Source organism: Stegostoma tigrinum, chromosome 23 (genome assembly GCF_030684315.1).
Source record: "Stegostoma tigrinum isolate sSteTig4 chromosome 23, sSteTig4.hap1, whole genome shotgun sequence".
Lineage (NCBI taxonomy): Eukaryota > Metazoa > Chordata > Chondrichthyes > Orectolobiformes > Stegostomatidae > Stegostoma > Stegostoma tigrinum.
The window spans coordinates 41,176,333-41,201,226 of NC_081376.1; the positions used below are offsets into that span (position 1 = coordinate 41,176,333).

Sequence of the window (24,894 nt, forward strand, 5' to 3'; positions counted from 1 at the left end):
ACAAATATCTCAATAAAACAAAATACAAATACAAATTTATAAGAAAAACACATCAAGGCTAATAAGGCTTACAAATGTAAAAGACAAACACTTAGCTGATCCTTAGAAATCCTGACAATCTCAGCTGTTAGTAATTCTGACAATGAAGTCTCACCAAGGTTATCTGTGAATTGTGCGGCTGGAGTACAATTTTGAATCACTAGTGTCTATTTTGTATAGGTGGACTTACAGTGCTGTTCCAGGAGGTTCCAGGATTTTGATCCAGTGATAACAAAGGAGATAGCTCCAAGTGAGGGTGTTGTGTGTGGCTGAGACCGGAACATACAAGTGATATTCTCTTGGGTCAGCAACCTTTGTCAGTCTGGTTGGTAGGGATCAGGGTTTGGCAGGTGCTATTGAAGGACGACCCCAAGGTGTTGATGTAGTGGATCCAGTGATGGTAATATGATGTGATGTCAAAGCAAACTTGTCACATTGTCACATGTTGGAGACTGGCATTGCCTGGCCGTTGTGTGCCACAAACAGTATTTATGTAACATTACCAAGCTTGAAAATTGTTCTGCTCTTGCTGGAGACAAACAAAAACTCTTTTTGTATTTGAGGGGTCACAAATGATGTTAAACAATCATAGAAGACTTACAGTGCAGAATCAGGCCATTTGGCGAGTCTGCACCTACCCTCTGAAGAGCATCCCACCCAGACCCATTCTCCCCAATTTGCATTTTCCATGACTAATCAACCTAGCCTGCACATCCCTGGACACTGCAGGGCAATTTAGCATGGCCAAACCATGGAGGAACGGTCATTAATGAAACAACTGAACATCGGTGGTGCTTGAATGCCCTCCTAAGAAACGCCTGCAAAGATGATCTGGAGCTGAGATGATTGACTTCCTATTAAAATCTGCCAGAACACACAAGTACCAACAACGGTGACCATCCAAATACCAGGTTGTAGTGAAATCCCCATCTGGTTTACTAACGTCCTCAAGGAAAGGAAATTTCTCGTCCTCAGCTCCGACCCCGATGTAACTGCCGAATGCAGCTATGCAGTTGACTCTTAAGGGTCACTGAAATGTCCTGACAACCCACTCAGTTTAAGTGGCTCGCCAACACTATAAGGGAAATTTGAGCTGGGCAGTAAACGGTGCCCTTATCAGCAACATCTGCGTCTGTGATTTGTTTTTGAAAGAATGTCATAAATTTAGAGTATTTTGAAAAGTGACCTTTATTCACGTTTACGAGTTGTCGCTTTGTGGTTTGGCAGTCCATTTACTGCAAGTTTTTTTTTAATTTGAAGTGTGAATATTTTTCCTACAATACTTCGGTGAAAAGGCAGGTTGTAAATCGCTGCCTTGTCTTGATTTTGTTTGTGACATCCGCTCAAATTTCCTTGGGGAAAATTATTAACATGATCCCTCCCGAGGATTTGCAGACATTGCCTCGATTGGACGAGAACGCTGCAAAACCCCGGGTGCCTTTATAGCTTTAAGAGGAGGGGGCGTAATTTCCGGAGATTAAATGAGCGGTCACTTACAGTTGTTGCATTTGGAAAGAAGCTTGTCCGTTTTGGAGGCGCCGGAAGGTGTGACTTTAATCATTGCAGAATACTGAAGTATTTTGATCTCTCGCTTAAATGCAAATCCATTTTATTTGGTCACTGTACAAGTAAACAGTACAGAATTACCACTCCGATGTAAACTACCCGCAAACCAAGGGAATGCAGGAATATACCGACGGCTACCTCCATTGAATGCATATGACTATATGACACTGTGCTTCCTCTTTCCTATGAATGCAAAAACAAAAACGAATTCGGCTGTCGGAGGATTGCTTTGCATTTTGCCCTCTGTACCCGAGCATGATCTTCCTAGCTCGACTGGCAAATCTCCGGAGATCCGGGTACAAAGTGCTCGGCGCAATGACCAAGTGTGTTTGTGCAGGGCATCACACCGCTGGAACTAGGCTGCGGGTGCTGGTCGACATGGACGGGGTGTTGGCTGATTTCGAAGGCGGATTCTTGAAAAAGTTCAGGGACACGTATCCCAAAGATCCCTATATCGAGCTGCAAGATCGCAGAGGTTTCTGGGTTTCAACACAGTATGGAGAATTGCATCCTGATCTCTGTGTAAGTGAAAGGCGACTGCTGCAGGAATTTGATCTTATCTTTGCACATGCAATATCACAGCAAGAGTGTCACTCCCACACTACTGGTGCTCCCCACTCCCACGCTTTACACCTGCAATAAAATAACTGTTTCTTGTAAGAAAGTGCATGCCAGTCATTAGCAATTGACAGTGTTAATTAGCAGATTAAAATAAAAACAATGAATGCCTGAAATGTGATATATATAAAGCTCCTGACGCACACAGCTGGTCGTCCATCAATGGAATGAGAAATACACAAGCTTCAGTTGTATTACTTTTCACTAATCATGACCAAGGCCAGCAAGTATTGAGAGGCCCTAAGCTGTGTCAAGCTTAAGAGGGTCCTTTGCATTTCCAAAAATAGCATTAATTAAAAAGGACAATGAAGATAGAATGTTAAACCTTTGAATATGCTGAGGTTAAGGTGCATCAAAAAAACTAATTAGAACATATCTTGTTAGATTACTACCTGCATTATGAAATACTTTTGAGTAAAAATACTTTAGGATTTCTTAGCCTGGAGTGATTATCTACTGTGCCAAAATGGGCCGCATGCATGTAAGGCCTAAGACATCATCTGGCTGCAAAAAGCAACACAAATCACATGAGCCACTGACACCGCCATATTTAATATGCAGTGATATCAGCATCATGAATTAAAAATCACTATTGGAGAGAGAGGTGGTTGTGAGTTTAAACTGAGAGTCACCATGCCCCAAGTAAGCAGCCAAGTTGCAAAAGTGAGACCTTCATGAAGACCTCATCTGGTACTGGAATCGACATTGTGCAACTGGCATTACTCTGCATTGCAAACCAGTCATTCTGCCAACAGAACTGCCAACCCCCACATCATCAGTACGTGCGCTGCTGAGGGTCTGGAGAGGGTGAGGGTAAAAGGGAAATGGAGGCTGGGTGTGACAATGTGGAGCTTCCCCTTCCCCAGCAGGATCAGGGACAAAGGCCAACACCAGGATTGAAACAGGGAGAGGCCTTCACTAGGAGCAGGATGGGAGGCCTGCACTGGGAGAGGGAGGGGGAAAAGGCTGGCCTCGAGAGGCAGTTTCCATTACCAGCATGGGTGGTGAATGCAGTTTTTTGGTTAATGAGCAGGATGACCTGGAGTGAAATTAAGCTGTTTTTTATTTAATAATCTGAAGAACATTTCTAAATGCACAGTTCGGGCTGCACTATCTCTGAGACAGGCTACTGCTCTCCATCACTAACCACTCTCATCGGCTTTCCCTTGGCACATATTATCTGCAGGTGGCATTCTGCAAGTCATGTCCTTCTGAATTTATGATGTTGAAAACTCTCATGTCTGGAGAGATGAGCAATTACTCAGATCAACACCAATGAAATGGGAACAGCACGACAACCAGCAACAAATTTAAAACATTTTCTTATTAATTTTTAAACAGCAGTGACACTGATGCTACCCACACATGTATGAAGCTTATCATTTTCGATGCTTGGAAGTGCTTTATTTCTTTAACAAGGTTAATGTCACCATCTTCAGGATAGTCTTTTCTTAAAAGCTTCATACGTCTCCTTTTTGAAGCCATCAAAATCAATTAAAAACACAAAATTGCTTGTAACATTCTCATATATGATTACCCTTTCCTTCATGTCAATTTTAAGTACACCCAATCTAGAAATCAATGATTTCTCTTGAAATCTGTCTCTTGAAGAAAGCACATTGCCATCATTGACTTCTATTTCTTTTTTCTTTATTCACTCGCTTACAATTTGCATCAAGCAGTTTTTCTTTTGTTTTGAATTCAATGCCATCGAAACCTTTCAGGTTTCTTCTGGAAGTGAGTGAGTGACGTGCAAAGTGCAGCGTATGTACTGAAGGCTAACTGTGCATTCTGTAGCAGCATGGTGGGTTTATGAAGGTGATCTGACAACCAGTTCCAAAGTTTCTCCTGTAGAATGCCACCTTCTCTCCTTGTTCTTTTTCAATGCTATCAGTATGGAGATGAGTAACAGCATCAAAGAATTGAGCCATGACTCTCAGCTAGGGTTATGATAGCCTTTGCATGTCTTTCTCACCTAGCTTCAGAGAAATGGTTTGGGTCAAAGGAATCAGCACACCGAAGTGTACAATCCAGTGTTTTGCAGAGACAAAGAATAATGTGTAAATTGTTGTGCAACTGCAGAAAAAATACAGCAACTAGATAGCAATCAACTGTAGACAACAAAGTTCAGGAATGTCCAGCAAAGGAGATACATAACGTGCTTATTTTCCCTAGAACGTTTTGCTGTATTATCATATGATTGCCCTCAGTACTTAGTGAAATAAGTGTGACAGTAGATTATCCTGCCGAGATAATTCTGCACCTTGCTGGCCATATTCCCTCCACTATGCTCTGCTAATTCAAGGAAAGTTCAGAGAGTGTTCGATGGGAAACCATCATCAAGTGCCACACATCTTATAGTAACAGTTAATCCACATGTGAAAGATCTGGTGTCGAGTCAACAAACAAACTTAAGAAACCTGCTTCTTCAAGTCATCCAAAATAAATCTTCTTACATTTTGAGACATTGGCTGAGTGATTTCCTCACATTTTGTTTTAGATGATTATGAAAGCTTCCCAGATCCATAGTTTCTATAACTTTTTATGTTGTTGGCAAGAAATGGATAAGACTGAGCAATGAGTTCTATCAAGCCAAGAAAGTTCCCATTATGTGCCAAGCCAAGCCTTTAATTGCCTCCCCTAAAGTCTAGTTCATATCCAGTTATTGTGCCCACAATTGCAATAACACTTTCGAGTTTGTCTGATGAATATTAAGCACAGCCTTCATTCAGTTCGAGAGCTGTCTCTGTGTCGAAAGTTTGGGTGTCTAAGCCCTGCCTCAGAGACTTTGACAAAGAACTTAACTGGCAGTAGTCAGAGAGTATACTGCACTAAGAGAGATTTAGGTTTTGTTTACCCTGTGTTTTTGTGAGAATTCAGCAGCCATGGTTGTAAGAAAACTTAACACAACCTCTCCAATCTTATGAAGGTACTCATTGGACTGAAGAAAAAAGGGCTTGCAGGAATCATGTTTCTCATAATCTTCTCAAAGCAATTGAAATAGTACATTGATTATAATTATGTAGAGAGTTACAGCAGCTCTCTTGCATACAGGAAGATCCCATACACAGGGAGGTGATTGTCAGTTTTTGGTGATGATGTTGAGAGAGGAATGTTAGCCAAGACACCAGGAAAATGGTGTGTCCCCTGATAGTTTCTTAGAACGCTCAACATTCATTTGAACACATAATTAGAAGCTAAGTTTCATAATTCACACAGCTCCAATGAATACAACACCCTCCCTAGGCTGATGTTCAAACGCAGATTACATGCTCGTCTTTTGGAATGAGCTTTGAACCAACAACCTTCTGCTTCAACACCACAATGGCGACACACTGAGTCAGGCAGGTATTAGGCACTTCACATACTTATAATATTTTGTCATGCAAACTTTTTCTTTCATCTTTGAAAATTTATTTGCATAATTTACCCTTCACATAAATGGACATCACCTTTGACACACAGGATCTGCAGGATTCAAGTATTTAGTTTATAACACATACTTTAAATGAGGAGCAGGAATCATATCAACACTGGACAGAAAATGGTCCAATTTTGCTTTAACCATGGATCACTTCCAGTGCCCCCTGATATTTTTGCCTTGCATCTGACTGTACTTTAAAATCAATTGAGTCATTCAACTGTTAACATAAGGAAGCAAATCATTTGAGAAAAACTTTGTGTAAGTGAAAACTATTTAAATATACTTTCTTTTGAACATAACATTCATGCATTTCTTCAAAACAAATATAGGAGAAAGCAATAAGTATATGGGAGTCAAAGAACTTTTTCATTGAACTTGAACCTATTCCTGGTGCGGTGGAGGCTGTGAAAGAGATGGCCAACGTGAAAGAGTGAGTCCGAATTGCAAAAATATTCAAACTCTTGCTTAACCTAACAAAATTTCTGTACTGATGTTATTCCTGCATCTTTTCCATAGCACTGATGTGTTCATTTGCACCAGTCCAATTAAGAAGTATAAATACTGCCCTTACGAAAAAGTAAGTTATTTTACAATATTGACCAAAAAAGTCGCTGATGCATATTAAGGTTTATAATGTTTATTTGAAAATTTGAACTTTTATCTCGCATGAGTAACCAACTGCTGTAATGATCTCTAAAATGGAAAGTCATTATGTGATACCCCAAGGACACTGGATAAAACCATCTCACCAACTATCTTCAATGACAACCCAAACTGTAACTAAAATACATTAAATAATAACTAAGAACATTTATGAACATTGGATTCGCAATTTTTCTACACTGGATGTGAATAAAATGTTTGCCATTGATAGCCACCTGGAATTGGGAAAGAAAATTAACATTACATTACATTTGGTCAGAAGGAATTGAACAAAGGACTATGCACTAAGAAAAAAGTAATCCGCAAAAAGTAACATTCCAATGCTCTTTTACTATATTTTCTGTAATTTAAAGCAGATAAATCTAATGTACATTTTAGTAGGAAGAAAAAGATGGCCTCATATTAATTGGAAAACAATCTAAATGGCATAGAGGAGTAAAGACTCTTGGGAAGTATAGATATTACAAAGTATTAAAAATAGGAATGTTAGTTAAGGCCACAAGGAAGCAAAGCGCTAGGGTTTGTATTCAAATGGATATAACTGGAAAAAGAGAAATCGTCTTGAAGTTATATCATTCTTGGACTGCTGTGAACAGTTTTCTTCTCTAATGTAAAAAGAACATAGAGGCAGAAGAAGAGGTTCAAAATATATTTGAATAGTATTAAAACAGCAATTGTACAAAATGGGAACAATTGAACAAATTGGGACTCTTCTGAGTAACATTGAAGACTAAGGGATGACCTGATTGAAATGTTTAAGATTATGGAAGAGTCTGTTAGAGTAGATATAAAAGAAGACACAGGACCCAAGAGCCATCCATGTTAAGATAGTGACTAATAAATCCATTAGGGAATTTAAATAGAGTTACTTTGTCCAGACAGTGGTTAGACTGTGCAACTCTACCCACAGAGTTTTTGAGGTGAATTCCATAGATGTATTTAGGGAGCAGCTAGCCAAATACATAAAGAGGAAGGAATAGAAGAATGCCTTCTAGGGTTTGATGAAGAAAGAGGGGAAGAGGTTCATGTGAACACAAACACCTTTTATGGGCTAAATGGTCTATTTCTGTGATGTACACACTGACAACTGCAAATAATTAAGAAGATAATACTACAATAAAAAGGGAAATTTGCAATTCTTTTCATCTTTCTAATATTACTGTAACAGTATTTGGACTTCATTTTCACTCTGTTCACAGTATGCCTGGGTAGAGAAACATTTTGGTAAAGAGTTTCTGGAGCTAATGGTACTAACTCAGGACAAAACACTGGTATCAGGCAATTTGCTGATAGACGACAAACCAGATATATCAGGTAAAATAAGTGATCAAAGTGTTTTCAATTTAAGTGTTTGCATCGATAAAAATGCCATTGGATGTTAACCAATTTATACAAAAATGTCTGTATATTTTGAAATGGAAACCTTGAAGCAATTCCAACCAATCCTATGATTTAACAAATAAGATTGCAATTTAGTGTAGTATCAATATTTGTTCCTGGTTCACTAAGTAAAAACCAACATTAGAAGGGAATACTGTATTTGTTACAATCAAAACTATATCCATAAACATTTAATGTATGGATATAGCCATGGGGCACTTATGGTGTAGTGGTAGTGTCCCTACCTCTGAGGCCTGGGTTCAAGTCGCACCAACACCAGATGTGTGTAATAACATTTCAAAACAGGTTGATTAGGAAAATATAGCATGCTGAAAAATGTAGCTTGTTGATCCCATTCCACTATTCATAAGATCATAGCTGAACTGATTTGTGGCCTTAACTCCAGTTTTCTCCTTGTCCTTGGCAACTTCGCTGACTAGGAGATCTTTTACTGCCCATTCTTAATAATCCAGATAGACAGTTAGGAGTCAACTTGGGTCTGGAGTTTTATTAGGTCATATGGTTTTTAAGTTACTGTTTTATTCCAGATTTATATTGAATTCAAATTTCATTATTTGCAGTTGTGGAATTTAAACCCACATCCTCAAAACATTAACCTGGGGTTGTATGTTGCTAGTCCTGTGACATTACCACTATGAGTGCAGCTCCCCCAATGACCCAGTATCCAGTGCTCACTGGGTAGAGAATTGCAAAGGTTATCAACTTTAAAACAAAAGAAATTCATCATAATTTTTGCTTGTGACCTATCATACCATTTATTACAAAATTAATGCAGAAAGCGCATGGGATTCTTTGGAATGATAGGAATATGTCTCATTATCACATCAGAGGGAACATAATATCGAACATAACATACTTTTTGCACAGGCTAAACAAGTTTGTTCACAAATTACTTCCAAATAAAAGAGGAATAGGTGTGATATTGAATTATTCAAAACAGAAACAGTGCAGAAAGGTGTAAATGAATGGGCCAGAGGACTTACATTTCTTAAGCGAATTGTATCATGAAGGTTACTTGTGAGAAGAACCTCTACCAGCTGTACACATAAGAAGCCTCAAGCCTACGATCATTGATTGCCTGACAGTAATCCTGCTAGTCGGGGTGTTTTGGTTTGGAGCAGGATACGCAATGTGCAGTCAGGGAAAATAAAAGGGATTTTCACTAAAAATCAATGATCATTGATGCAGCCAATTCAGTTTTAGAATGGATCTCTAGTGCACTGCTCCAGTTGTAGAACTCCACACTTTTCATTTATTAATGGGCCAGGTTCTTTAATGCAGTTTGGAGGTTCAAGCTTATCTACACCAGTGCCCCACTCCACTAGCCAATAAATTCTGACTCTAGTTCTCAGAGGAGTTTAGTATTTCACAGTGCAGTTTTTTTTGTACCATCTGATCTGTGTTCAAAATGATTTTGAAAACAATGCCTCTCATTTACAGCGCCAATTGCCAATTGTATTTTGTAGGTGTGGAACCTTGTCCTAAATGGGAGCATGTACTTTTCTCAGCCTGTCACAATATGCATATACAATTGCGACCCCCAAAAAGGCGGCTGCATTCTTGGGATGATTGGAAACCACTACTTCACAGCAGACGACAATGATGACCTGAATGGAGCCTGAAATGTCTCAACGACATGGAACAGTGAAAAGTAATTGTCTGATGCAGAACTCAAGGAATGGCATGTGATGTTAGTTGATAACTGCTGGTTATTTTGCATGCAAACAATTTATCGCCTTGTGTGAGGGATTCTGGTTTTTTTTGTGTTTTCATTGGTTTGGTACTTTTCAATCAAAGTACATTATTTAGGAGATGATACAGGTTTGGTTAGAATTCAATAACATGCTAGTAATTGCACCAATTTTCTATCCCTTGCAAACATTGTGTAGCATGGTGTAGTTGTCAAAGCTGCCAAAATAAAGAATCAAACATAATCCCATTCTGAAGAAGGGTCACATGACCTAAACTGTTGGCTCTGCATTCTCTCTACAGATGCTGCCAGACCTGCTAAGTTTCTCCAGCAATTTCTGTTTTTGTTTCATAACATTCAGCTGTTCTGTGGTATTTAATATTTTGTAAGTTAGAGCTTCAACCATGTCCAGAAATACTTGACAAAAGGTTCATCGTCAAATAACAAACCCACCCAATTTACTTATTCACCAATGTGTTGATTTTATTTTTTTGTACCTGTTGCTTTTCAATTTTATATAAAATTTGTTGCAGCGATTATCAGCTGTATTACTGTGATATACAGTGAGTACTGCCACTGTTGCTCATCAGAAAATACTGTACAGTAATCTGTCGCTGTTGTAAACTTGACATCCCTGGTAGTGCAGTGGCATCGTTACTGTCAATTACATTTAGTTCATTTGATGATGACGCACACCAAATAACGATCCCCTACTCTCCCTACTACCAAATAGACATAATAACTGGGATATCTGAATCCAACTCAACCTTTGGATGTTCTGTAAGGTAGGGTTGTGGTTACATGCACAAAGATTATGCAAAATTATTTTCAAGGACTTTGTGCAGCATTACATTGGAAATCCAACCAATCCAATAATTTGAACACAATCTGGTATTAACTTCTTAACTGGCTCATCCAATTAATTAGTAGTTAAACTGCCTTTTTGATTACTCTGTGGCTGACAGTTGAAAGGATAGAAATGCACTGCATATTCAGATAAATTCAAACCAAGGATTATCATTTACTTTTAAAACTAGCACAGTACAAAATGTAATTTTCTTAGCTCATACTTCGCTTGTAAGTAACCAGTAATGCCAGTGCGTGTGCACAACAAAAAGAAACTACTTTTCACCCAAAATGATTGGCAAAGATGGCAGCTAAAAAAAAGCCTATATATATATGTAAAACCTCTATAAAGTCAGTTAAAAATTATAGAGTTGAAATATATTTTAATTTTGTATGGTATTTAAATTTATATGGCACTGTAACTCATTGCATATATTGTAAATAGAGGAATGGTTAGCTCAGTGGTTGGATGGCTGGTTTACAATACAAAGTGACGCAAATAGTATGAACTCAGTTCCCGTACCACCTGAGGTCACCACGAAGATCCTGCCTTCTCAGCCTTCTCAATCTTCTCACACTCACCACCAGTTATCTCTTCCTAATAAGACAGCAGCCCTCTAGGACTATGGCAACTTCACTTTTGTTGTCAATCAGGTTACCATTAACCCCCATGGACTTCTAGGATAGATGAGGATCCTGCTTGGTGTATTATCAATGGTAGTAAAGCCAACAAAAACTTACTGATTCTGGTGCTTTCTAGAAAACGGTTGATGCTAGTGCCTTATTTTCAAATGTATATAAAATGCTTGTAAAGATATAAACGTTTGAGCCACTAAAGGTTTAAAACAGTGCATTGAAAGAACGTGTGGAAATATACTTAATAATATGTCTAAGTTTAAAATTGATTCCAACTTTTTGCATCAAATGGGATCAGCAAGCTCAAACGTTCGCAATTGCCTTGAAAGTTTTAGAAAGAGCCTTTGGAATGAATTTTCTTGTGTCCTGTTCTCCAGAGTTCAAAGAGATGTGCCAGTTTTTATGTGTCAAGCGGGAAATGATAGAAATAACACTACAGAACAAGCTGTTCACTTGACCACATTAAGAGTGCAACCTGGTGACCTACCCATCTCCATTAGCATTCTAATGGTATTTTATATATACATAAAATTTGCACCATAGAAATGGGGCCACTCAGGCAGTGGGTCCAAGTTGGTATTTATGCTGCGCAAGCCTTTCCCCCACTTTATTTCATCTCAACATATCTCTCTTGCTTTTTTCCTCATATTTATCAAGCTTTCCTTCAAATACGTCTGTTATCAATCTCTGTCACCAAATTATCACCTGAATTCTATATTGGATTTATTTTTGAATATATTTATGGCTCACAATTTTGGACTCCCATCACAAGTGGAAATATTTTCATGATGTCATCATGTAAGAACTGATCTTTCTTTAAATCAAACTAAAAATAGCATCAAAATTCAAGAAAACTTTATTGATTTATGCGCATAGCACATTGTTAGCAACTAAGATTTCTCATTACATTTGAAGAAACTTTAAACAAATATCTATCTATTATTTGTACAATAGTCAAGAATTTATTCATGTACAGATCAAAGCAAACAGATGCATTCTTACTGTGTAATCCATACAGAACAAATTCTATAATTAATACAATGATGGCATTGTCAAAACTCAAATAGTTTATACTCTTCCAGTTATTTACAAAGTTATTGAGGGGAATAATAGTAAAGCAAATACAAACTATTGAGGCCATTATGGAAAGCAGACAGAACATGCTTGAAACTTCTTGTTGTTATTAATACAGTATTAAAATTTTACACAAGTTTCCTGTCACTACTAAACACTGGGAGAACTATATTGCAGTGAAGCAGACCTGTAAGATTAGGTGGGAATGAACGGAAATGTAAAAGTTGGCATAGTGTACCTATTGACCTAGCATAGCTGAATAATATTTTGTCTCAAAAGCCTTTGTTGAGAATTGTCAGGGGTGGGGGGGGAGTTTCCTTAAAACTCTGTGAACTCAGCATTGCATTATTTGCTATTTTCTGCATGGCATGAGACCTCATCTAACTGTGCCCTCTCAGTAACCAGCCTTCTGAAAATGTATACAAATCCTAACAGAAGAGGTCATAAGAATAATCAAGGTTCTGACTCATATCAGAGATTTATCAGGTGTCATTCAATCCCATTGTCAACATAGTATACCAGAAATAAGGTTTTTGGTCCCAGAAAGAATGAAAACTAACCCTCAGGTAGAAGTGGGCAAAAGGACAACAATCATTTGACAAATGAGAACTTGTCCCATGGCCTTTGGCTAAGATGGGTTATACAGGAGAATGAAATACTATTGATGGCCAGCCCCAAAATAAGACATATTAACAGGTTGGGAAGGGAGGAAGGAGCAAGAAAATCCAGGGAGATGAGCCAACCACTTCCCTGCGAGAATACTAGGATTTCCCCTCCATCAGCCTGAGGGAGGAGCAAAGACTATTGTTACCGAGACCATCCAAGATTTATCAGAGACCACCACAGAAAGCTGGAGGACCACTGGGATGTGGGAGCATGCCGCCTCTCCTCTCCCATTCTACAGAAAAGCTCTGAGATCAGAAAAGCATCCTCAACTGTCACAGGATGTATATTTCCCTTCCTAATTAATTAATGTACCATATTCAAACTGCTGCTTCTCAATGCAAATCAGAAAGTTGTAATAAATCACCGACTGACTATTTTAGGTAAGTATGATCATGAACCTCGCAGAATCAACACTCTTATCTGGAACTCTGGACTCAGCATGTTATAGCTACTGTAATCTGGACTAAAAACCAGCCACAACCTGCAGCTCACACAATGACACTGCATAGTTTTTGTGCATTTTTACGTCAATACTTTCTGTAGACAACATCAAAGCACCTGTTAGTTTTAAAGTATTTTAACGTGCAAAAGTCCAGTTTACATTTAATAAGTCTAGACATTTGTATCGACATTGCACTATGTTCTTTTGTAACTTTTAATACAAATGTTACATTTTCAAATTCTTAAGAAATATAACCTCTTTCTGTTTAAAACCTGTTGAATGCACTTTCAATGCACACGTAACTTAAGACTTACTATAAAATAACAAAGTACTTATAGAAGTGTTTATTTTTGTTTCTCCCGTCTCATGATTGGTCCCAACAGAATTACTGATAAAGTGCCATGCTTTCTTACGGTTCAAGTTTCAGTTTGTACATCCAGTATTATGGTTAACAACAAAAAGGATTAGACTAGGTGCAGGGAATGACCTAGCGACTTTTTCAGTTTGCACTAATAGCTGGAAAACCCAACCTTTGTAGTCGTAGTCAGCATACTCCTGAGACTTGAAACTTATCAACACTTATTCCACCTGAACGGCAACATCCATAAACATAACTTGTGGAAGTCCTAAATATCCGCCAAGTGAGATCAATGCATACTAGAGCTTTTGGCAAGAGTGGAATCCGCTATAATAGGTTAAGGCACAGAAGACTTTTTGGAGCCAACTTCACAAAGTAGTCTTTGATTTTGCATTTTTGATGATATATATTGACAGTCGATGCCTATCTCATTGATGTAAATGTTGAATGTGCTGGTGTAACATGATGTGCATTTAGAAGTGTGAAACTCTTCTGATAAACTGACAATAATGCTTATATCACTGTAGGAGTGATGGTGAGAATACAGTCAATTTTTAAGCTTCTGCTGTGTGTTTTGTCATACCCAAACCAGTGGTTGCATGGGTAATGTGCACCATCAAGAGATCTGTCTACTAGTTCAGTCTGGATATGTGTCTTGTACAGGAACCTAGTTGTCAGCAAAATTTTTAAAAAAGTATTTTGCTGATATGGTAAGTTTGTTAATACACATTGAAATAAGAGACTGACACTTTGAAAAAGAATTGTCTACATGGCTTACAAATAAGTGTAATAGGAGCTGAAGTAGACTATTCAGCCCCTCGAGACTGCTCCTTAATTCAATAAGATCATGGTTGATCTGTTTGTGTTCCAAATTACCATCTTCTGCTGATAATTCATGGTTCCTCTGCCCAAGAATACATCTTCCTCTGTCTGAAATATATTCAGTGAAGCTCCCTCCACTGTCTTCTGAGGCAGCGTTCCAAAGTTGCACAGCCCTTTGAAAGAAAACAATTTCCATTTCTGCCCTGAAAAGAAAGTGCTTCATAGCTCGACTCTGACCCACAAGAGGAACATCCTTTCCACATCGAACTGGCCAACTGCCTAATCTTTACTATAGTCATGGAGAGGGTTAGGGGCAGATGGTATGGGAAAGTATTTAATTGGGGCCGGGGGAATTACAATGCTATTGGGCAAGAACTGTGGAGCATAAATTGGGGTAAGATATTCTCAGGGAAATGCACAACAGAAATGTGGAAATGTTTAGGGAGCACTTGCTACGAGTGCTGGATAGGTTTGTCCCACTGAGGCACGGAAGGGATGGCAAGGTGAAGGAATTTTGTATGACAAGACGTGGAGCATCTATTCAAGAGGAAAAAGGAAGTTTTCTTAATGTTGAAGAAATAAGGACCGGTCAGGGCTGTAGAGGGTTATAAGGTAGCCAGGAAGGAACTGAAGAATGCACTTAGGATAGCTAGAAGGGAGCATGAAAAAACCTTGGCAGGTAGGAGTAAGGAAAACCCTAAAGTGTTCTATACTTATATAAGGAACAAGGGGATGGCAAAATGAGAGTAGGGCTGATCAGGGACAGTGGAGAGAACTTGTGTGTGGAGTTGGGCGAGGAAGGGGAAGTCCTGAATGAATACTTTCCTTCAGTATTCACTGGTGAGAGGGAGCTTGTAGTTTGTGAGGACAGCGTGAAACAGGCTGATATGCTCGAACAGGTTGATGTTAGCAGGGAGGATATGCTGAGAATTTCAGAAACATGAGAATAGATCAGGCCCCTGGGCCATATGTGATCAACCCACGGTTGCTACGGGACGTGAGGGAAGAGATTGCTGCACCTTTGGCAATGAACTTTGTGTCTTCACTGTCCACTGGAGTAGTATCAGAACATTGGGGGGATGGTAAATATCATTACCTTGTTCAAGAAAGGGAATAGGAATAATCTTGGGAATTACAGACCAGTCAGTCTTACTTCTGTGGGGGGCAAATTATTGGAGAGGATTCTGAGAGATAGAATTTATGATTATTTGGAAAAGCACAGTTTGATTAGACATATAGTCAGCATGGCTTTGTGAGGGACAGGTCATGTCTCACAAGCCTTATTGAATACTTTGAGGATGTGACAAAATACATTGATAAAGGTAGAGCAGTGGATGTGGTATATATGGAGTTTAGCAAGGTATTTGATAAGGTTCCCCATGGTAGTCATGGGTTCCAGGGAAATTTGGCTATCTGGTAACAGAATTGCTGTCCAATAGAAGATAGAGGCTGGTAATAGACGGAAAGCATTCAGCCTCGAGCTCGGTGACCAGTGGTGTTCTACAGGGATCTGTTCTGGGACCCTGTTCTTTGTGATCTTTATAAATGACTTGGATAAGAAAGTGGGAGGGTGGGTAAGTTTGCTGACGACACAAAAATTGGTGGAGTTGTGGATAGTGTGGAGGCCTCTTGTAGGTTACAATGGGACATTGACAGGATGCAGAACTGGGCAAAGAAGTGGCAGATAGAATTCAGCCCAGAAATTTGTGGTGATTCATTTTGGAAGGTCGAATTTGTATGCAGAATTCAGGGTTAATGGCAGTGTGGAAGAACAAGGAGATCTTGGGATCCGCACCTATATTTCCCACAGCTAGCACCCAAGTTGATAAGTGTATTCTACTTTCCAGTCTGATGAAACCTTTCCTGAATCTAGGGAACTTTGGAATATGACACCAACTCATTTACTACTTCATTATCAATTAAAGATCCCCTTGGATGGAATCTTTCTGAACCTGAGCCTCCTTGTCCATTTGTTTAGTACCATTTCACTCATGATTGTAATTTCATCAAGTTCCTCTTCCCCGCTGTAAGGCTGGTTTCCAATCCAAATAACATTCTACGATAGCAAACTTTTCACATTTCCTGAAATGTTTCCTGGCTTTGGTATTTATTTTATCAGTTAATATGACATTAACTTACAGTTTCAGTGGACAATGAAAACAAATAATTTCATTTGAAAAGCAGGGTATGTAATCTTTGCCCTTCCAGCTCTTAAAAGTCCCCTAGTTTAATTCCACGTCACATCTTTACTGCATGCAGCAGAGCTATGCAAAGTTAGCTGTGTACAGGTCTTCCAGATAACCAATTTATTAGTGGCATATCCCTTAAACTTGCCTCAAATCAGCAAAGCCAGATGATTAATTAGCAATAGTAACAAATTGCAACAACACTTGAATATGACGGACACGGTTTCTGACCTTTCTTATTGTAGACCAATCTATTCCACAGAACATGAATCATAATGAAAGAAACACATTTCTTTGGAATATAGGAACATAAGGCTGCCTCTTGAATCTGTTCTCCCATTCAGTTAGATCATAGCCTCGTCAATGATGCGCTCAGTATACCCACTTTTACTTCATATGTGGCACAGTAGCTCAGTGGTTAGCACTGCTGCCTCACAGTGTCAGGGACCCAGGTTTGATTCCACCCTTAGGCGACTATCTATGGAGTTTGCACATTCTCCCCCTGTCTGCATGGGTTTCCTCTGGGTACTCTGGTTTCCTCCCTCAGTCCAAAGATGTGCAGGTTGGGTCGATTGGCCATGCTAAATTGCCCGTATTGTCCAGGGATGTTTAGGTTAGGTGGGTTAGACATGGGGAAATTCAAGGGTAGGGGAATGCGTTGTGGTGGGATGCTCTTCAGAGGAGCAGTGTGGACTTGTTGGGCCAAATGGCCTGTTTCCACATTGTAGGGAATCTATGATTTCTCAATATCTTTGGTTGACAAAAATCTAACAAAATAACAGGGTTCTTGTGGTATAGTGATAATGTTCCTGCCTCTGAGCTAGGAGGCTTGGGGTCTCATCTGCTCCAGAGCTATGTAATAACATCTCTGAGCAGGCTGATTAGGAAAATAGAGCATGCTACAAAATTTAGCTCATTGATCCTATACCACTATTTGTAAGTTCATGGCTGAACTGATTTATGGCCTTAACTCCAGTTTTCTCCATGTCCTTGGCAGCGTCATTGACTAGGCCAACTTTTATTGCTCATCCTTAATTATCCAGATAGACAGTTATGAGATACAACTGAAGATTCCCCAACTCTGAGAGAAATAATACAAGACATTTGTGCCTTTAAAGTTCACATAAGCTGAGCTTTATAGGGCAATACAGAGGCTCAGTGTTTAGCACCACTGTCTCACAGCACCAGGGAGCCAGGTGCAATTCTAGCCTTGGATGACTATGTGGAGTTTGCACATTCTCCCTACATCTGCATGGGTTTCTCGTCTGTGCTTGGTCTCCTCCCAGTGTAAATGTGCAGGTTATGAGCATTGACTATGCCCGTTTATCCAGCCAATCATCAATAGCCACAGGTGAGATGCCAAAACACTTGGTGCTACTATTTAGGAAAGATGGTAAGGAAAAACCAGGGAACAATAGACTGGTGAGCCTGACATTGGTGGTGAGCCAGTTGTTGGAGGAAATCCTGAGGGAGAGGATTTACATGTATGTGGAAAGGCAACGACTGATTAGGGATAGTCAACATGGCTGTGGGAAATCATGTCTCACTAACTTGATTGAGTTTTTTTGAAGAAGTCATGAAAACGATTGATGAAGGCAAAGTGGTTCAAGGACTTCAATAGGGCATTCGAGAGGGTTCCTCATGTTTGAGTGGTTAGCAAGGTTAGATCACATGGAATACAAGCAGAACGAGCCATCTGGATACAGAACTGGCTCAAAGGTAGAACACAGATGGTGGTAAGTGGAGGTTTGATTTTCAGATTTGAGCCCTGTGACCAGTGACATGCCACATGGCTTGGCGTTGGATCCACTGCTTTCAATCATTTATATAAATGATTCAGATGTGAACATAGGAGTTATGGTTAGTAAATGTGTAGATGACACTAAAATTGGAGGCATAGAGGACAGGGAAGAAGGTAACCTCCTCAGAGCATGATGGAATCTTGACCATGGGCCAATGGGTGGCAGGTGGAGTTTAGATAAATGTGCAGTGCTGCATTTTGGGAATGTAAATCAGTGCAGGATTTATACACTTAATGATAACATCTTGGGGAGTGTTACTGAATGAAGAGACCTTGGAGTGCGGGTTCATAGTTTGTTGAATGTAACAGTACAGGGCCATCAGCCCATGATATTGTGTCGACCTATTATCAAACACAGATAAAACTACCCTGCATACCCTACATTTTGCTATCTTCCATGTGCCGATCCAAGAGTCGCTTAAACGTCCCTAATGTATCTATTTGACCCCACTACCATCGCCGACAGGGCATTCCATGCACCCACCACTCTGCGTTAAGAACCTATCTCTGACATATCCCCTATACCTTCCTCCAAAATTATGCCCCCTTGTAACAGTCATTACTGGCCTGGAAACAAGTCTCTGGCTATCCAATCTATGCCTCATCACCTTGTAAACATTTATCAAGTCACCTCTCATCCTTCTCACTCCAAAGAGAAAAGCCCTAGCTCCCTTAACCTCTCCTCGTAAGACCTGCTCTCCATTCCAGGCAGCATCCTGGTAAATCTCCTCTACACTCTCTCTAATGCTTCCACATCCTTTCTATAATGAGGTGACCAGAACTGAACACAATATTCCAAGTGTGATCTAACCAAGGTTTTATAGAGCTGCAGCATTAGCTCACAGCTCTAAAAGTCAATTCCCCTGCCAATGAAAGCCAACACGCCATATGCCTTCTTAACAACTCTTTCAACTTGGGTGGTAACTTTGAGGGATCTATGGACGTAGACCCCACGATCCCTATATTCCTCCACACTGCTAAGAACCCTGCCATCAACCCTGTATTCTGCATTCAAATTCAACCTTCCAAAGTGAATCACTTCACAATTTTCCAGGTTGAATTTCATCTGCCACTTCTTTGCCCAGCTCTGCAACCTTGTCAATGTCCTGTTGCAACCTACAACAGCCCTCCACACTATCCACAGCTTCATCAACCTTTGTGTCATCAGCCAACTTACGAGTCTAGTCTATAAACAGACAACATGGTGAGCAAGTCAACAACCTCAACCACAACACGAGCTACAATTAGATGTCAGGGTAGAACGAATGACGAATGAAGAATTCCAAACCACAGTAAACAGGAAGGCAACCCACAGTGACGTCACCCCAACGTCCACAAAAAAAGCTGTGTTAGGTCACTATTCAAATGGGCTGCAACCTACTGCAACACACCTGAACTTCGCAAGGAGGTAGAGCACCTATACAAGGTTTTTGCTATCAATGGATACCCCACCAACTTCATCCGCAGGTGCCTACTAGATAGACAACACCAAGAGGACACAATATACCCTAATACACCAGCCACACTACCGTATGTCGAGAACATATTAGAACTGACAAGAAGACTCCTACAACCACGAGGAATCGGGATAGCACATAAATCCACTGCCACACTATGACAAACACTCACAAGGACCAAAAACCCTATACCCATGACATTCAGAACCAACACAGTGTAGAAAAATACAGTGCAAGGACTGCCAAAAACATTACATCAGCCAGAAAGGAAGGAAACTAGCCATCAGGATATATGAACACTTGTAGCAAACGACACAATGAACTTTTCTTCACTTCAGTGCACTTGGACAATGAAGGCCATCGATTTAACCGGAACGACGTGACCATCCTAGCTCAAGCCAACCATGAATACGCATGGGAATTCCTAGAGGCCTGGTTCTCCACCCATTATGCAATCAACAGACATGCGGAATTAGACCCCTTGTACAAACCCTTGCCAAAAAGAACTATAAAAGACACAAGACATCTCAACAGACCACATCATATAAATACTAAGCAGAGTATAACAACATCGCTTCATTGGAGGCTACACTGATGATGTTACCTCACATGGTTACATAACGTCTGAACTATAACTAGCCAGCTTGGCGAGCAAGTCAACAACATTACCCACAACACAAGCTACAAATCTTTGCAAGAACCTAATGGGTGTAGGTTTAAGGAGAGAGGGGATTTAAAAAGGACCTAAGGGGGACCATGCAGATTGTGGCGCAAATATGGAATGAGCTGCCAGATGAAGTAGTGAAAGCTGGTACAATTATATTCAAAAGGCATTTGGATGGGTATATAAGTAGGAAGGGTTTAGAGAGATGTGGGCCAAATGCTGGCAAACGAGACTAGATTTATTTAGCATATCTGGTCAGCATGGACAAGTTGGACCAAAGAGTCTGTTTCTGTGCTGTACATCTGCATGACTCTACATGTAGGCTAGGTAGGTGAACCATGGTAAATGTGGGGTTGTCAGGATAGCACAGGGCTGAATCTGGGTGGGGTGCTCCTCAGAGGGTCAGTGCAGACTTGATTGACAGAACAGCCTTTCTGCACTATAGGATTCTACAAAACTCAAACTTAAAATTAACAATCAACTGCTGTTCAGAAAGAAGTTCCAAACTTCCACTACCTGGGTATAGACCTAATTTCAGTACCTCCATCTGCTTCTAACATTTGGATTACATCCTCTAATGCGAGACTCTCCAACCACATCATTCATTTCAGTGATGTTTTCTGAGGGATCAGTATTGGCCATTGCCCCTCTTTTTACTTAAATAGTGCAGTGGGATTGTTCATGTCTTTCTGAGAAAGCAGGCAGGAGTTTGAGCCTCAGACTTTGGAGTCAGACTTCAACCCATAGTATCCGAGTCAGAGATGAGAATACTGTCTGCCAGCTTTAAGTGACAGGAGGTATGGATTAATCACGGCTTTGTATAGTTGTAGTATATCATGCGAACTTATGAAGTTGGGCCATCAGCCTCTTGAAACTGCTCTGCCGCATCATAAAGTCATAGCAGATCATGTTGTGGTCTTAACTCCACTTATCTCCTTGTTCACTATACCCTTCTTTCAGTCATAATCTAATTCTGTTAATATAAAGCCCATCATTCCATTTACTTTTGAATTACTTCCTATACCTGTCCATATTTACCAAGTACGTGATCTACTTTTCCATTACATAGAAAGTATCTGGTTCTATATTTAGATCCCACATGATGGCTTCACACTTATTGAAAAATGTTTAGAGTTTTCTACATTCCCTTAACACAAGAAATATCTTTTTACAATTTAAGGGGAAATCCTGTCAGATCAATCTAATGGACAGTAAATGCTGGTCCAGCTAACCGTGCCCACACCCTGAAAAAAGTCTGAAAGGTTTTACAGAAGCAACACAATTGCTGAACGAAGACGATGCAGGTACAGAATTCAGGGAGAGGGGCTGAGAGGACTTTGAGCACATTGCCTTTGGAAGTGAAGAGTTAGAGATTTTAGCAGGCTTAAAAGTCGACAAATCCCAGGTCTAAAATGAGTTGCAGCCCAGGCTGAAGTGGAAGGAAATGACAGAAGCTTTAACCCCTACTTTAACTTTAAATCCTCCTGGCCCCAAGGGAGCTGCCAGAGGGTTGGAGCAGTTAACGTGGATCCACTTTCCAAGAAAGGCAGTAGTGATAAATCAAGGAATGACAGACTAAATGAGTCTCACATCACTAGAAGGGAAACCATTGGAGAAAATTCTGACGGAGAGAAGTTATTTATTTCCACATGAAGAGGTAATGTTTGATCAGGGATAGTCAGCATAGCTTTGTCAGGGGGAAGATAAGAAAACTGTGGAGGAGGACAGTGCAGTTGATGTAGTTTATATGGATGTCAGCAAAGCCTTTTCCATATGAGAGACTGGAAAATAAAAGCACATGGGATCCAGAGTCACCTAGATCCAAAACTGGCTTTAGTGGTAGGAGACGGATGGCAGTGTTAGAAGTTTACCAGTGATCAGTCAAGTGTACAGTAGCATACTACTGGGATCACTGCTACATTCCAATATGTACTATACCTAATGATAGAGAAGTATCTGAGCCCGCAGGGGAAGAGGGCGACGAAGAGAGCAAAAACATACGAGAGGGCAAGCGTACGCGCAGATAAGTTTATGGATGACAGATTGTTTGAATTCAAACAAACACCTGATCACAGGATGACAACATTGCTAGCCTGACCAACATTTATTGCCCATCCCTAATTACTCAGAGGGCAATTACAAATCAACCACATAAATGTGACTCCAGACACACTAAGGCCATCCTTTAGGACATGATTGACAGTGAAGAAGGAGGTCTTCAGTTACAAGATGGTATCAATGGATTGATCAGATGGACAAATCAGTGGCAGATGCAATTTAATAGGAATCTTGGAGTGTTTATCCACAGATCACTAAAAGGCAGTCAGACAGGTAAATATGTTAGTCAAAGGTAAGCGTCCTGTATGCCTCTCATCAGTGGATTATAAAAGCAGGCAGGTTATATACAATACTCTGGTTAGGGCACAGCTGGAGTATCACGTGCAGTTCTAGTCACCACGTTATGGGAAGGCTGTGACTGCACTGGCAGAATTGTTAAAAGAGACTCACCAAGACGTCACCTAGTGTGGATTATTTTAGCTACGAACTAAAAGTTGAATAAGCTTAGGTTGTTTTCTTCAGAGTTGAGAGGTATAGGATTGAGATGTATAGGAACATGGACAGGGTGGACAGAAATCAGCTAACCACCTTAATTGAAGGGTCAATAACAAAGGGGTAAAATTTTGAAAGGTGAAAGGCAGGAGGTTTAGAGGTTATTCTTGGAAACATTTTCAGCCCCAGAGGACAGTGGGAATCTAGAAGACACAGTGTGGGACGATAGTGGAAAGGGAGCCAGGAAGCCCACAGCCTTTAAAAGTACTTGAATGTTATGCTCATCCAAGGGAATGGTCCAAATGCTGGAAAGTGGACTAGTGTAGAATTATAGCCTCCTCTTCTACCATGAGATTTTATGATTTGGTACATTTCACCTATAAAAAAGGTTTAAATACTTGAACATAAAACAGAAAATGTTGGAAATAAAAATAAAACCCCTAACAGTCTTTGAAACATCAAACAAACCTTTTGAAATACTAGACATGCTGCGCATTTCCTTTTTAATGAGACAGATGCAAGTGACAAGCAACAATTTTAATCTTACGTAAAAAGTCAAATTGACGAATTTAAAAAAAAACTAAATTACTTTTCTGAAATTGATCATTTCAATGATACAAAACAAGATTGTGGGTTAGCATTCACATTCAACCAGCTTTACCACTTGAACAATGTAGTATTCCAGTATGATTAACCATAAAAGAAATGCAAAAATAGAGTATTCAGCAAATTGATTACAAAAATTTAGATTTCATATTCAACTTCAAAATTTCAGTTAAATAAATTATAAGACAGATGTTTAATACAAGAGTTGAAACTTTGTCTTCTCTCCACAATTTACATTATGATACATGATGTACTTTGTTTCCTTGTGTGTCAAGGGCTAAAGGTGACTTGTGTACACAGTTTGCAGAACTGCAAGTATTAGTGAATTATATAAGATGACCTCCCCCAGATGGAAAAGCAAAAGGTTCTCCTGGGTGAAGTTTGGAAGGAGGAAACACGTTCAGGCAAGGGAGAAATTTAAAAAAGTTATAACTGGAAGGAAAATCAGTTGCTTGCAGTAATTTTTACTGAATAATATTCTGACAATGAGAAATCAGTCCACACAGTCATAATAGATTGCATTCTGCAGTCGAAATAGAAATAGATTTAAAATTTCAGTTCTTTAAACCTGAATTATACAATTTCTGAATATGTGCTTCAATCTGTATGCAAATACAGTACCTAGACACCATGAATGTGTATTTACAAAGATGTACACCATTAATAGTTTTTTTTAATACAAGCTGCTCTGAGGCACCATTCCAGTCACAAGCTCATGGGACTTCAGTTTCTAAACGTCGGATTTCCTTGACTAGCAGGTCAATATTTATGATTGGATTGAAGTACAAAGCCCAGTAAAATAAACAGTCACAAACAAATTGAGGAATTATTGGCCATAAAATAGCAACAAGGATTCCTTGGCTTGATACCTTCCAGAAGTGACTCCACATTTTCTGAGGAATAGCCCTAGATGAGAACGCATAATTGCATTATTTGCATAATTCATGGTTCACAAATTCAGAACAGGTGTAAAAGCTACAAAATTAATAGCATGTGGGACATTGAAAAGATAAAAGTTGCCGAGGCTGTTCTTTCAAAAGAGAGACAATTAAGTGTGGTTTAACCCAAGGGTCACCTTGCTTCAGGGCAGGAGACAGATCAAGGAGAGTCCTTCAAGATACCCTCAACAAGTGCAATAAATAAACTCATGCTGTTGGCATCACTCTGCATTGCAAACCAGCCATCTAGCCAAATGAGTTAACCTCAGCTCAGCTGAAAACAGAACAAGATAAATAGTCCAAGACAGTGGCCACAGAAGAGAATGGAATAAAATCAGTTTGCAAGGTTGCAGACTTTGTGGTTGAGAGCAAATTGGCAACTTTTAAGTTGTGAACTACTCCAAATTTGAGATGAAACAACCAGTCTAAAAGCACAAATGGTGAAAC

The 24,894-nt window shown here is 39.7% G+C and overlaps 2 protein-coding genes across 5 annotated transcripts in view; one reads left to right on the forward strand and one right to left on the reverse strand.

Moving 5' to 3' along the window:
* Positions 1 to 1,468: 1,468 nt before the first annotated feature.
* LOC125462306 (5'(3')-deoxyribonucleotidase, mitochondrial-like) lies at positions 1,469 to 13,999 on the forward strand. Of its 2 annotated transcripts, XM_048552184.2 has the most exons (5): positions 1,474 to 2,127; positions 5,977 to 6,077; positions 6,164 to 6,224; positions 7,510 to 7,624; positions 9,178 to 13,995. In XM_048552184.2, exons 1-5 carry the CDS (start codon positions 1,795 to 1,797, stop codon positions 9,312 to 9,314), a joined length of 747 nt encoding a protein of 248 aa, XP_048408141.1. In that variant the 5' UTR covers positions 1,474 to 1,794; the 3' UTR covers positions 9,315 to 13,995. The 2 variants fall into 2 exon arrangements, with proteins under 2 accessions (XP_048408142.1, XP_048408141.1); XM_048552185.2 differs by lacking the exon at positions 7,510 to 7,624 and having other exon boundaries at positions 1,469 to 2,127; positions 9,178 to 13,999.
* Positions 11,724 to 24,894, reverse strand: part of LOC125462588 (bifunctional apoptosis regulator-like) — a 35,719-nt gene continuing 22,548 nt past the window's right edge. For all 3 annotated transcript variants that reach the window (XM_048552775.2, XM_048552774.2, XM_048552776.2), the window contains one exon: positions 11,724 to 24,415. In XM_048552775.2, coding sequence (XP_048408732.1) covers positions 24,223 to 24,415 — 193 coding nt within the window. In that variant the 3' untranslated portion in view covers positions 11,724 to 24,222. The remainder of the gene's footprint in view (positions 24,416 to 24,894) is intronic.